This window comes from Dromiciops gliroides, chromosome 3 (assembly GCF_019393635.1).
Source record: "Dromiciops gliroides isolate mDroGli1 chromosome 3, mDroGli1.pri, whole genome shotgun sequence".
Classification (NCBI taxonomy): Eukaryota; Metazoa; Chordata; class Mammalia; order Microbiotheria; family Microbiotheriidae; genus Dromiciops; species Dromiciops gliroides.
This window is the reverse complement of record NC_057863.1, coordinates 359,100,826-359,114,543: the sequence shown is the minus strand read 5'-3', so window position 1 is coordinate 359,114,543 and position 13,718 is coordinate 359,100,826. Positions and strand designations below refer to the sequence as shown.

Sequence of the window (13,718 nt, the reverse complement as noted above, 5' to 3'; positions counted from 1 at the left end):
GCATTAGCAGGCCCTGCTCAGGACAGACAAGACATTTAGCAGCTGGACTTATAAAAAAAAGACAGGGGGCGGGGGGGACGACGACACATGAAAAGAGTGGAAGGGCTAGAAATAGACTTAAATATTTTCAAGTTTTTCCAATTCTCTTAAATTTAAGAAATAATTCTCTTTGGGGTTCAGAAGTTATTAGGGAATGAGCAGATCCATGACTAGGGGCAGTTTCCTGCTTGTGATCACAGGATAAGACTATAGGAAATCTGCATTGAGAATTCCTTGGACTTTCATTTTCAACCTGTGTTTATGCAAAGGCTGAGTATTAAGGTACTAAAAGAGACCTTTATCAACAATCCTCTCTCCCATACCTAGCATGGAATATGCCAAAATTGAATTCTGGAGCTTAAGAACCAAAGGTTATTTCTACACTTTCTATGTAAAACAGCCTGTCCTGTCTAGTGCCACCTCTAGCTCACTCAGCTCTGTTCTTAAGAATTTCTTTAGATGGACCCCAAGGGAAAAAAAAAACCAATGGTTCAATTCAATTCCATTTAACAAGCATTTATTAAGTATTTCAACCTGAAATTAAAACCAGAGAGATGCTGAGGTGCAGAATGCCTCTGTCTACAGAGCACTGTTTTAGGCATTGCAAAAAATACAAAGTTTAGAAAAGGTTCCTGCCCCCTTAGAGCTTACAGTCCAGTAGCAGAATATGACACACATACAAATAACTATAATACAGAATATTACACAATAAGTACATGAGAGGGATGCAAATAAAATGAGGTCCAAGCTGGGAATTATACTACTAACTTGCAGGAAATCAGACAAGACTTCCTAGAGGAGGTCACATTTGAGTTGGACTTTAGGTAAGAGTTCAGAAGGCTTTGGAAAGGAAGTTTTGCATGTTAGACACAGAGAACAGCTTGGGCAAAGCCACTGTGGCAAGAAATTACTGAAAACATACAGGGGATGGAGACTGATCCAGTTTGGATAGAACAGAATACATAGAGGAGAATAGTATGAGAAAATGCTGGAAAAATAACAAGGGTTTTAAATGACAACATAAGAAATTTGCACTTATGTGCATCCATCTGCCCCTATATCCTAAATGCCATTATTCTATGCATATGCTATCCTGGGGAAGGGACATACCTATTAATTCTAGAAAGTATTATCTACAGGCCAAAAATTAAACCCTTACTTTCCCTCCCCATAAAGAGAGAAAGAATAAACACCACCAATACCATTATACATTCCCACATAGGCGACTTTTATAGTGTGATCAGACTATTGCATTCAAGGTATCTATTTTAAAGGATTATTGGTTTATGTTATTTTTTAAAGCTAATTGCTATGAGAGGGAAAGGCTGGTTGTCTCTTGGTCCCAAATGAATAAGAGATGAAAGGTGAATATTGTCCTTTGCAAGGGAACAGAAGAAAAAGGAATCGGTTCTACAATAAAGCAGAGGCTTAAAGATTCAGGTGAGCTAATAATAATAACATTGGCTAACATTTAGATGGTGCTTCCTATGTGCTGGGCACTGTGCTAAGGGGACTATAATTATTATCTCATTTGATCCTCACTAGAAACCTGGGAGGTAGGTGCTTTTATTATTCCCATCTTATAGTTGAGGAAACTGAGGCAAACTCAGAGGTTAAGTGACTTGCCCAGGGTCATACTGCTAGTATCAGTGGCAGATTAAGCCAAAGGCATTCTATCTGAGCTAGGAATAGAAGCAAGAAGACCAAATAAAATGGCTAAATACACCTAGTGGCCAGGGGAGTTCAGGGGAAGCTGAGCTTGGATTAAGTGGCAATAAGGATGTGAGGTGACAGAATAATTCTGGAACCTTAAAGATAATACACACTTACACGTATAGCCTGGGAGGCTAGGAGGACCTGGCCTAGGAAAAGGCTCAGTTCTGGTGGTTGGAAAGAGATATTCCAAATCAAAGAATTTCTAAGATTTGTTCAATCTCTAAGTGGCAATACTAAAGACCCAAACATTTTATCACACACATGAAGTTCTAAATCTTCTTTTTCTACCAAATTCAAGATTCTTTACTTTCAGATTGACACTGTCAGACACCGTATCTCACTCATATGATACAGTGGGCTGCAGGATGGCTTTTCTCCTGGATATAATGTTGGTGAAGGAGCTACCTACTATGAATTCATCACCAGCACCATTTTCTCCTAACCAATATTCCTCTAGTCCTCAGCCAAAAGGGGAGAGGTAGAAAAGGGAGGGGTAAAAGGAAAAACGATTTCCTCTGAATACATCCATTTATAGATAATTTCTTAGTCATTATAAAACCAAACATTTTGAACTGATTTGTGATGTTTTAGCTTTCTTCACAATAACTTACTCTACAAGAACAATGTCCATTTTAATAGTTTGATGTGCTCTCAACAAGGATCACACACTTGCTCTGGAGACATAACACAAGCTCCCCATCGTCATTTTTATCTTCCCCAGGACCTGATGTAGGCTCCCCATCAGCCAATACTTCTAAGCAGTCTGCTGGATCGCATTTGTTGTCGAATTAAGCCTCTGGCCTGTTACTGATTGGAGGACTGTCTCTCCCAAGCACCACAGTCTCTTTCTATCACAGATCAAGGTCATTATCTTCAACCCTCAGACAAAAGCAGCAAACAGAGAAGACCACAGAAGAGCTTCAGGACATCAACGGCAGCTGGGCCTTGGGGAAAAATGAGGGATCAAGGGCTACTGAGAGATATTATCTTCTTTCACTAGTGCTCTTCCAAGAGTTTGTTTTGTTTCTGGCATTACCTCAGACGATTTATTCTGCTCTGCTCTCTGGGAAGGCCACACTGGTAGCTGTGAAGTAGGGGAAACGAAGATACAAAATATATCTGTCAGGAGCATGATGGAAGAGGCTAAAAGGGGTTAACAGATAAACTGAGGCTTGAGTCCTTATCAATAGTACCTAAAAGGGTTAACAGAGAAACTAAGGTTTGTATTCTTATCAACAGAACTGTAACTACAGGGTTCAGTGCCTACCAACCAATACTATCAACAGAAACCAGGGACTATTAATCATTAATAGCCATTAATATTCCTAGATGACAGGACACCTAGAAACCAGATCTTAAGTAAAAGGATATCAAAAACACAGAGACGCTCTGGTTTTGACAAGTTTAAGCATGTCTTTATGAACATATGCAGAAAAGACCAAATGCATCCTTAGGTTCACCTTATGATGTGTAAACCCCAAAACACACCTCAAAGGAAAAAGGTACCCACCTCAGGGGTTGTCTTAGGACCCCAAGAATTCCAAATTAGGATAAGCCCTCCCCTGTACCTCCTTAAGGAGGAGATTAGGATAAAGAGGAGATAACCTACTCTTTCTCACTATAAATATAACCATCCTTCTTCCCCCTATTTGAGATACCTTTTCTTTTCTCCTATGGTATTCTCCCTGTGGCCTCACAGTATTCTAATAAAACTTTGGAAACTGAGTCACTGAGACTTGTAATTCTTTTGGGATGCCTCACAATCAATTTGATCAATTAAATCCATCCTTACTACTACTTCAAGCACAAAATATACCTGTCAAGAAGTAGAGATGACAGACCTTGATGTCCAATTGTTGTTCAGTTGTTTTCAGTCATATCTGGCTCTTTGTGACCCCATTTGGAGTTTTCTTGGCAAAGAGACTGGAGTGGCTTGCTATTTCCCTCTCCAGCTCATTTTATAGATGAGGAAATTGAGGCAAACAAGGCTAAATGACTTGCCCAGATAATAAGTGTCTGAGGCCAGATTTGAACTCAGAAAAATGAGTCTTCTTGACTACAGACTGCCACCCATGCACTATGCCACCTAGTTGTCAAATTAGATGCAAGTAAAAGCCATATAGTCAAAGGGGGTCCACCAACTCAGTGGTGAAGCCAATGAGCTTTTCAAAAAGATTCCAGATGAATCCTCTAAGGTTCTGAAATCAATCTCCTATAAGACAATGATTGCATTTCCTATATTCTGTACTTTATAAGGCATTCAACAGGAAATCAGTGAAATCAGCTTTAAAGATCATGGTTATTATCGCCAACATCCATTACTCATCTCAGACTTCCTGTATGTCACTCAAGCTGGTGGAGCACAGCTACAATGGAAATGCAGCTGCATTAGAGACTTTTTTATGCTGAGGCCTGGTAGCTGCTGCACTACCTCATAAAAATGGTAGATAACAGGAAGTGAGAAAAATACTGGCTCCAACTTATACTCCAAGGTGGAGCTAATGCTACCCTCCTGGCTGACTTCAGCATTGCTCAGGAACAATCTGTGCTAGCTAAATTCAGTCAGAAGTCATGCGTCTCACTGGCTGCCATGAAGAGAAAAAACGAAGCCCCATTATTCTAGGAAACAAAAAGCAAGCCCTATCCATACTGGAATAAACACTGCTCATTATAGACTTAATTCACTATAATTATTCTACAAATAGCATCCTGTTCACCACCAGCCCCACTCTCCTTCCCTGAAACACCACTGGATGCTCTAGGTATTCTGCTCCCCAGGGGAACTGAAGACAAAAAGACCAGAATCAAACTTGATGCTGTTATTCAGGAGTCAAGGTACAATCACCAGGCTTGATAAAACCTATTGAAACCTTCATCCAAAAGGAAAGTGAGTCCTTTGCAACAAAATATTACTCTGAGGGTCTCATCACAATATGTCCAGCTGCTAATACAGACACATCCCAGGAATAGCCCAATAAGACATTTCTCAATAACATCATTAGAACCAATCCCCCTCCCCCTTCCCCCTTCAAGGCTGACCTCCCAGGCCATTACATTTTCTTTGTAATATGCTACCACGTTGCCTAGTAACACGTTCTCAATGAATACTGTCAGGCAGGGCATTGCCTAATCTGGGTCCCACCTAGGGTGGGCCCTTAGACATATAGCTTTCACTTCTTAAATATGCTCCAAGAGCCAGTTTGAAAATATTGTCTAATCCAGTTATCTCTTTGTAAATTAGAATAACCTCCTCCTTAGATAAGCAAATCTTGTCCCCTTATCCTCATTACCATTCCCACCTTACCCCTGGCTTGGTAAACATAACCAAATCTTCACCCTCCTCAAATCCTTGGTCCTTCCAGAACCACTTAGCACATGACTCAGCAATGATCTAGAGCCTCCTTCCTCACCATCGTCATGTAGGTGGTCTCCGAAGATCTGCTTGACTCCTCTTCCTCAATCACAGACTGTGGAGTTATTGTGGAATAAATGTGTGCCTAGAAGGAGAATGTTGTAAAATAGTTTCTAAAAAATGAAGCATAGGGGCAGCTAGGTGGCGCAGTAGATAAAGCACCAGCCCTGGATTTAGGAGTACCTGAGTTCGAATCTGGCCTCAGACACTTGACACTTACTAGCTGTATGACCCTGGGCAAGTCACTTAACCCCCATTGCCCCGCAAAAAAAAAAAAAAAAGAAGAAGAAGCACATCTCAGAGAACTCCTCCATATCCAAGACATACCAAATCCCAAGACTTAACCCTATCACTCAACTTGGAAGGGCCAAAGAAATAATGAAAGCTGGAGGACATGAGTTAGCCACATCCCTTATTCATTCTTCATGAAAATTAAGTTGTCAGGAAAGAGTATTATCTCAGGATCTAAACCTAGTCTTTCAAAAACCAAACACATTGTTTATGTGCAGGTATTTAGACACCAGCAGGAGATCAGCCACTTGTCACCTTGGGTAATCTCTTTTAATTAAAGCCATGGTAGGGTGCTATTAACCAATAAATGATTCCTTCCAGAGAATCGTACACAGTAGAACAGTTCTTAGAGGGCTAAATCTCTCATGAGGGTAATCAGTGACACTTCAGAATCCAAGTTATCTTTTTGTATTTGGCAAAACAACGTCATCCAGCTACAGATTTTCAGACTTTTGTGGGACCTTATCTAAGGCCACATAGAGCAAACAACATAATATGAAGAAAAATGAATACTCGGAGAGAAATTTTTTTTAAAGTCATCCAGCTACATTTATATATTTGTTGTTGTTGTCGTTTAGTCATTTTGGGCATGTCCAACTCTTACCCATTTGGGGTTTTCTTGGCAAAGATACTGGAGTGGTTTGCCATTTCCTTCTCCAGCTCATTTTACAGATGAGAAAACTGAGGCAAACAGGGTTAAGTGACTTGTCTAGGGTCACATAGCTAGTGAGCCTCTGTGGCCAGATTTGAACTCAGAAAGATGAGTCTTCCTGACTCCAGGCCTGGTACTCTATTCACTGTGCACTTAGCTGCCCTACATTTATAGATACAGATAGCTATACCTTCATTTGCATTGAACTCCCAGATGAGGAAACTCCTACCAATGAAGGTCAGCACCTACTAGGTAACTTTTAGTCTTAGAGAGTTGCCTAGAGTACTACTGAGAGATTTAATGAGTTTCCCAGCTGGGGTCACACGGCCAGTGTGAATATGTGGGGCTTTAGTCTACTCCCTGGCTTAGAGACTGATTCTCTATCCATTGCTCTATGCTGTATCTCAAACCCAAACACATGCGCACATGAATACATACAAGCACACACACATGCACATACAGTTTTCATACCGAACTTTTTGCAGAAAAGGGAACTTTGGGAACAGAAGAAGTATAAGTTCTCTCTAAGAGAAACGATTACTAATAACCAATGATTTGAGGAGATCCAGAGTTGCCCCCCTTTTTCTAAGGTCCTGATTTTAAAAGTTCAGTCTCTTGAAGGACATTACTAATAATGAGATTGGACTAACTTTCTTATTCAGACCCCACCCAGGTGGGGAAATCCTTGTGTTCTGCTCAGGGTTGGGCGGGAGATAAATTCTTTGAATAGATTGCCAAATGCTATGGGTAAATGACATAATGACCATCCTTTTATGAATAAACATGCTGGCATTACTAATAAAATGATCAAATTACCCAGAAATTATGTCACTCAAACCTTTTTAAATGCCATATATCTATTTTTCTATTCACACACAGGGACACACACACACACACACACACACTCCTATGTATATGTATACAGTATCTCTACCTATATGCATATGTATTATATATAAATAAAATCTGAAGTCTTGCTGTCACATCCTGCTCTCTTTAACCTCCACTTCCTCCTCAGCAGCTTTGTGCACAGAGGAACAACAGCCCTACCACAAATGCACAGAATACTTTCTAGCTAATTTTTTTTTCAGGGCAACGAGGATTAAGTAATTTGCCCAGGGTCACACAGCTAGTAAGTGCCAAGTGTCTAAGGCCGCATTTGAACTCAGGTCCTCCTGAATGCAGGGCCGGTGCTTTATCCACTGCACCACCTAGCTGCCCCCCCCCCAGCCCCCTGCTAAATTCTTTATATAATTTCTGACAGCTCAGAAGACAACGAAATAAGATGAGAAGAGAGTCTACTTACATGTACCTCTGGCTTAGCCTTACTAGTATTCTCCATGTGGCTTTCTGATCTGCAAAGTAAATAAGTCATGGGATTTAACAGGTAAGCATCATCAGGTCATTTCTGTACCGAACTTTTGTGGAGAAGAAAACCTTAGGGAATAGAAGAGATGGGAGTTCTATCTATTCCTACACATGATACTACTCACAAATCTCTTACTCTCCCAACCTAGCCTGGATCCAATACTAAATGTTCTTAGAGCATCTGTAGAATGCAGGTCCTTTGGTAGAATGTGAGATGTCAATCCTTGGAGGTCTGTTTTATTTTCTTCCATTTCATACATGCTTTTCCTCAGTCTTAGTTGTCATTTGATCAGCTTCATAGCCAATAATTTAGGGAGAGATAGTTATAAATAGACTAGGAGGGAGGCTGTGGAATTTCCCTGGAGATCTTTAAGGAGGGGGAATTTCCTGCTTGTTTAGGCTTTGCTTATCAGTCATAAGAATGTGTGTGTATGGACCTAACCCCTTCCACAAGCTTACATCATTTATTCTGGTACTTAAATATTATATCAATTTGTCAGTTGTTTCATATGTGTAAGGCTTCTCCAGTGGGAGAATAAGCCCCTTCAGGGAGAGGTACATGTCTTTCAGGATCAGCCTAAGCAGAATTGTGAAGCAAGGAATGTTTTCCACTAATACATGAGAGTATTACTCTCTCAGAGTATATCCCTTCATCTTATTTTGATGGTATTCCTCCTTTTATAGTAACCAGTAATCTCCTATCTAAGGAATTAAGGAGGATCCTATAAAATTAGTCACTCATATGTCAACATGAATTATTTTGGTCAATATTTTGCCACTCCTGGAGAACATATATTTTAATATTAAACCTTTTCTCTAATGATAGAGATTTTATTTCTTGTTAAAGGGCTCAAGTAGAGACAGCATTTAGGTGCTTCTCTGGTCCCCCTCCCCTCAAAACCTCACCAAATAGGCAAGTACCTACTCTGCCTGAGTGTAAGGAGAATAAAAATTTAGTGAACTAAAATCACTTTCATTCCTTTCCTTCCCTGATCCAGGCCTTAATTTTCAAGCCTTATCTCTGCAAGGGAAATAGACCAGTGCCATGTAGTTGGACCACCAGATGGCAGCAGAAGTACAGCAAAGACAATGCACCCATCAGTGCTCCCAGATTCCCAGACAGAATTCTTACACAGAATGTTAGAACTGGAAGGCACCTGATAATTTGAGTCCACCCCATCCCTTTTAGGCCCAGGGTGGGGAAAAGATTTGCCTGTTACTACCATAGAGCTAGGTCTTTCAGCTTTACATTCAATGTCCCCTCTATTACATCCCATGGCCTCTCAGAATGATTCCAGAACTGTTTATTTATTTTTGTTCGTTTGTTTTTTTGTTTTGTTTTGTGGGACAATGGGGGTTAAGTGACTTGCCCAAGGTCACACAGCTAGTAAGTGTCAAGTGTCTGAAGCCGGATTTGAACTCAGGTCCTCCTGAATCCAGGACCAGTGTTTTATCCACTGCGCCACCCAGCTGCCCCTCCAGAACTGTTTAGATACCCATACCTAAAGGGTCAGCTTATCTGTTACTCCTAAGCCCCTTCCATATCTGTTTCTTGGGTTCTGGTGGTCTGCATCACACCCTGGTCATTTGCTAACGGAAGTAGTGATAGTATGACAAATGAGGGATTGTGGCAGAGCTGGGAGGTTAAATCCAACTGACACAAATGTTTGTCCAGTTCTCCCTTTGGCGTTTATGTGTCATGGAGGGGGAAGGTGACATCAAGATAAATCCTTCTTGGCCTAGACAGGGGCTATTTTCCTAGTAATAATAATAAGACTGGCTCTTTTTGAAGTACAGGTTTACAGTTTACAAAGTACTTCCCTTGCAAACATCCTGTGAAGGTAGAATAGAAGTACTCACCTCTTTTACAGAGGATAAAATCTAGATGATAGACAGGTTAAGTGACTTTCTCTGGATCCCTCAGCTAGTCAGTGTGAGAGCCAGTGATCAAACCCTGGAGTTGAGACCGCATCCAGTCATCTTTACACACCACCATGCTGACTATGAAAACTGCTTCAGTGACACAGAGGCTTGATCTTTAAAAAGGTTCTGTCCTTAGCTGGTCAAACAGAGGGATGCAGACCTACGAAGCACTGATAAGGAACTAATGACTGTGTCCAGTTTAAAAATTATGGTACTTTCAATACCTTGGAATGTAGGCATTTCAAATCCTAATTTATATGGAAGTTTGGGAAGACTTTGGCAATAATAATAACAACAATGTTGAGTACAAGAAGTTCTGATCCAAAGTGGTTCCTCTTACAAATGCGACTTACTGGTTATAAATAGAACTATCATCAACTTGACAAACTTTTACCAGTTGCCTTCTATATGCAAAGCACTGGGGACTTAAAGACAAAAAATGGCAACTGCCTTCATGGAATTTACATGGAAAGTCACTTTCAAGGATTGTACAAAGACTGTGAGCATTTCACTCTAAGCCAATATAGTAATACACCCATTTTATAGATTAGGAAACTGGGGCAGACTGCAGCAGTTAAGGGACTTGTCCAGGGTTATATTAGTTATTAAGTATCCAATGCAGGGTTAAAACTCAAGTCTTGCTGACTCCACACCTGGAGCTCTATCCACTGAGCCAACTGTCTCTTTCAGAACTTGATAAATGATTAGATTTTTAAAAATAAAATAGAAACAAAAAATAATAGAATAGGAAGCCCAATACTTCGAATGTGGAAAACAGAATGAATGGTGGTGCCATGGTCAGAATTTTTTTTTTTAAGTTGTTTTAGGGTAAAGATAATGACCTCATTGGATTTAAGACAGCAATGGAACATCCAAGCAATGATGGGCATTAGGTAGTTGGAGTGGCAGGTCTGGAAATTAGACGGGAGTTAATAACTGGAAATACAGAATTACTCCCCTGTATACACATCACCGAATTTGGGGTGGGGCACACACATCCTATAACTGTGGCAAATGGCAGAACAAAGAGTCTGGTATTAATAACTGTGATGAATAATTACTTCAATATTTCAATTAATCTGTGATTCCACATGGGTTTCCATCAACATAGACCACAGCCTATCCACACTTTATCCTGAGTGATTTTTGTTCTTGTGATAAAGACTTCCTTCAGCTCAGGTTGTCCATCTCTTACCCCTTGCTCTCACTACAACTGACTCACCCTCTTTTACAAAGATATTTGTCTTAAATAATATGCTTTACACCTTTCTTGCATATAAACCATCATATAAGATCACAACCTACTTGTACCCACCATGCATCTCTCCACTGACTTTGGGTTGCCTGCAACTTTGATCTTTCAGAGATTGTGGTATTCTAAGACTTGCAATCAAACACTAAAACCAAGAGAGCATATATTTTTCAAAATGGGTTTTTCCTGCTAGGGAGTAGGTTAACAATGTTAATCACCCTACAATTTTCCACATGCAATTCAGTTTCCTTCAACATTGTAGCTGCCAGGTCTTGTGGAATCCTTATTGTAACTCCATGATATGTTTACATTCTAATATAAGATGATACATGTGTCTCTTCAGAATCCTATCATCATCAGAGGACATAGAAGGAGTCTAATTAGATAGAAGGCCTGGGAGTGTTTCTACTAGGCCTTGATGATCTTGAATACACTAGAGAAGAAAAAGGAGAGGAAGGTTAGGGAAACATCTCACATAACTGGGGTGTGAATAGCAGGAGTCTATGAAAACAAGGAAGAAGGAGTGGAGGGAACAGCCACCATGTGAATCTCACTCTCAACTGAACTAGTCAAAGGAAAGAAAAATAAACACACAGTTGGGTACATTTCACTCAAAAGGGAAACAAGAGGAAAAAGACAAGAAGAGAGGATGAGAGGGAAGGGAGATTAAGGGAGATACTAGTCCTGAGCAAGACAAACTTTAAGGATTTACAAAAATATAGCTTTTTCTGTGGTGGCAGTTGGAAACTGGGAAAGTGGGGATGCCCATCAATTGGGGAATGGCTAAATAAGATATACAGATACACACATATTTATGACAGTGTGTGTATACATGCATAGTGTGTATATATATGCACACCGTACAGGTGCGTACATATATGCATGTGTGCACATAATGTACATATGCATGTGGATTGTATTATCATATAATAGTATATGTCATATACATATATGAATATGACAGAATACTATTGTGCTGTAAGAAATTAAGGGGATAATTTCAGAGAAATCTGGGAAGACTTTATGAACTAATACAGATTGGAATGAGCAGAAACAGGAAAACAATTTATATAATGACAATAATATTATAAAAAGACTTAGTAATTTTGATCAGTGTAATGACCAACCATACAATTCCAGAGGACTAATGATGAAACATGCTACCCGCCATCTGACAGAAAGGTAAAAGATTCAAGAGTACAGAATGATTTTTGGGGGGACATGGCCAATGCAAATATTTGCTTTGCTTGACTACACATGTTTGTAAAGGGGTTTTATTTTTCTTTCTTTTTTTTATTTTTTCCTTTCTTTTTCAATGGTGGTTGGGGGAGGAGGAAGTAGAAGGGAGAAAAGGCAGATTTTTGCAGATTACATTTTTTTTTATTGTTTTTGCAGGGCAGTGAGGGTTAAGTGACTTGCCCAGGGTCACACAGCTAGTAAATGTCAAGTGTCTGAGGCCAGATTAGAGCTCAGGCCCTCCTGAATCCAGGGCCAGTGCTTTATCCACTGCACTAACTAGCTGCTCCCACTTTTTTTTTTTTTTTTGTGGGGCAATGGGGGTTAAGTGACTTGCCCAGGGTCACACAGCTAGTAAGTGTCAAGTGTCTGAGGCCGGATTTGAACTCAGGTACTCCTGAATCCAGGGCCGGTGCTTTATCCACTGTGCCACCTAGCCGCCCCCTTTTTTTTTTTTTAAGAAAGAAAAGCATTCTCCATTACAGGGGTGAATGCCCTTGATGAGCATATGTCTTCTCCTTTTAAATCTCAGTTAGCAGGGGCAGCTAGGTGGCGCGGTGGATAAAGCACCGGCCCTGGAGTCAGGAGGACCTGAGTTCAAATCCGGCCTCAGACACTTAACACTTACTAGCTGTGTGACCCTGGGCAAGTCACTTAACCCCAATTGCCTCACTAAAAAAAAAAAAAAAATCTCAGTTAGCAATAACCAAAGTGTCACAAGCAGAATTATTGTAGCTGTATTTATCTTCTGATGATGAAGTTCTCTGTACTTAGTTGGGCCCATCTTTGGAAGGCAGGCTCAATTTGTCACTGAACCTTTACCTAAACAAGTTTTTCTACCACAGCAGAAACTGCCACAGCTCGGACTCTAACCTAGCTGTAAGAACTTCGAATCACTTTCATTCCCTGTTGAAACTTCAGAGTAAGACTTTATGGAAGGAAAAATAATCAGCAGCCAGATGGTTGGTTGTTGTCCATTCATTCTTGAAGAGGACCAAAATGGTATCATTGATTGAGTGGAGGTACAGTGTGTCTGACTGTGGCTGATCAGACCAATAGCTCAGAAGATTCTACCACAGGTCAGGCACAAATAGTTCATATGAACACTTGGGGTGAAGATGTCTCTAAATTTGTGCATCTCACACTTATTTTGAGCTACTACAATTCTGCTTTGCCCATTTACCATAGCACCTTCTTTAATGTACATTTGCCTAAAAGACTATTTTATGGAGAATTCATGCAAGGATGGTGCTCACATGGTAGTCACAAGGACACTCTCGAGATCTCTCTGAAGAACTTTGGAATCAATTGTGTGACATGGGAAATACTGGCAAAACACTGACCGGCATGGAGTGCCCGCATCAAAATACCAACCAGATAATTCATATTCAGCTAATGAGGAAATAGCAAAACTTTAAATGGTCCTTCCAAAAGAAGATGATACTTTCAGGACTCTGTCACTCTTTCCCATGTGTGATTGATTAGTCAATAGTAGAAAGAACAACTATTAAACAGGAGATCCTTTACCCAAGAATGGAGAAGAGGGAGAAAGGCCCAAGGCAGGTTCAGCATCCATCCAACACTAGCCCTATGCCTAAGCTGACTGTTCCTATACCTGTGTTGGCGCCGACTCCTCCTCATGGTCACTCCCAGGATGGCAAGCAGTATGACAGTGAAGCAAACAATCCCTACAATGATCACATGCTGATAGTTCCTCGGCCCATCAGTTCTGAAGGCTTCTGTGGGCTTCAGGGCTTGAGGACAGACACAAACAGGAAAGAGAGATGGCATTAGATACTTCTTAAAACTCCCCCCTCCCCAGAAATTAT

General features: G+C 40.5%; 1 protein-coding gene across 2 annotated transcripts in view; it reads right to left on the bottom strand.

Moving 5' to 3' along the window:
* Positions 1-539: 539 nt before the first annotated feature.
* JAML (junction adhesion molecule like) overlaps positions 540-13,718 on the bottom strand; it is a 31,230-nt gene continuing 18,051 nt past the window's right edge. For both annotated transcript variants that reach the window (XM_043995183.1, XM_043995182.1), the window contains 4 exons: positions 13,505-13,643; positions 7,417-7,465; positions 5,166-5,252; positions 540-2,839 (listed from right to left, as the gene is read on the bottom strand). In XM_043995183.1, coding sequence (XP_043851118.1) covers positions 2,726-2,839; positions 5,166-5,252; positions 7,417-7,465; positions 13,505-13,643 — 389 coding nt within the window. In that variant the 3' untranslated portion in view covers positions 540-2,725. The remainder of the gene's footprint in view (positions 2,840-5,165; positions 5,253-7,416; positions 7,466-13,504; positions 13,644-13,718) is intronic.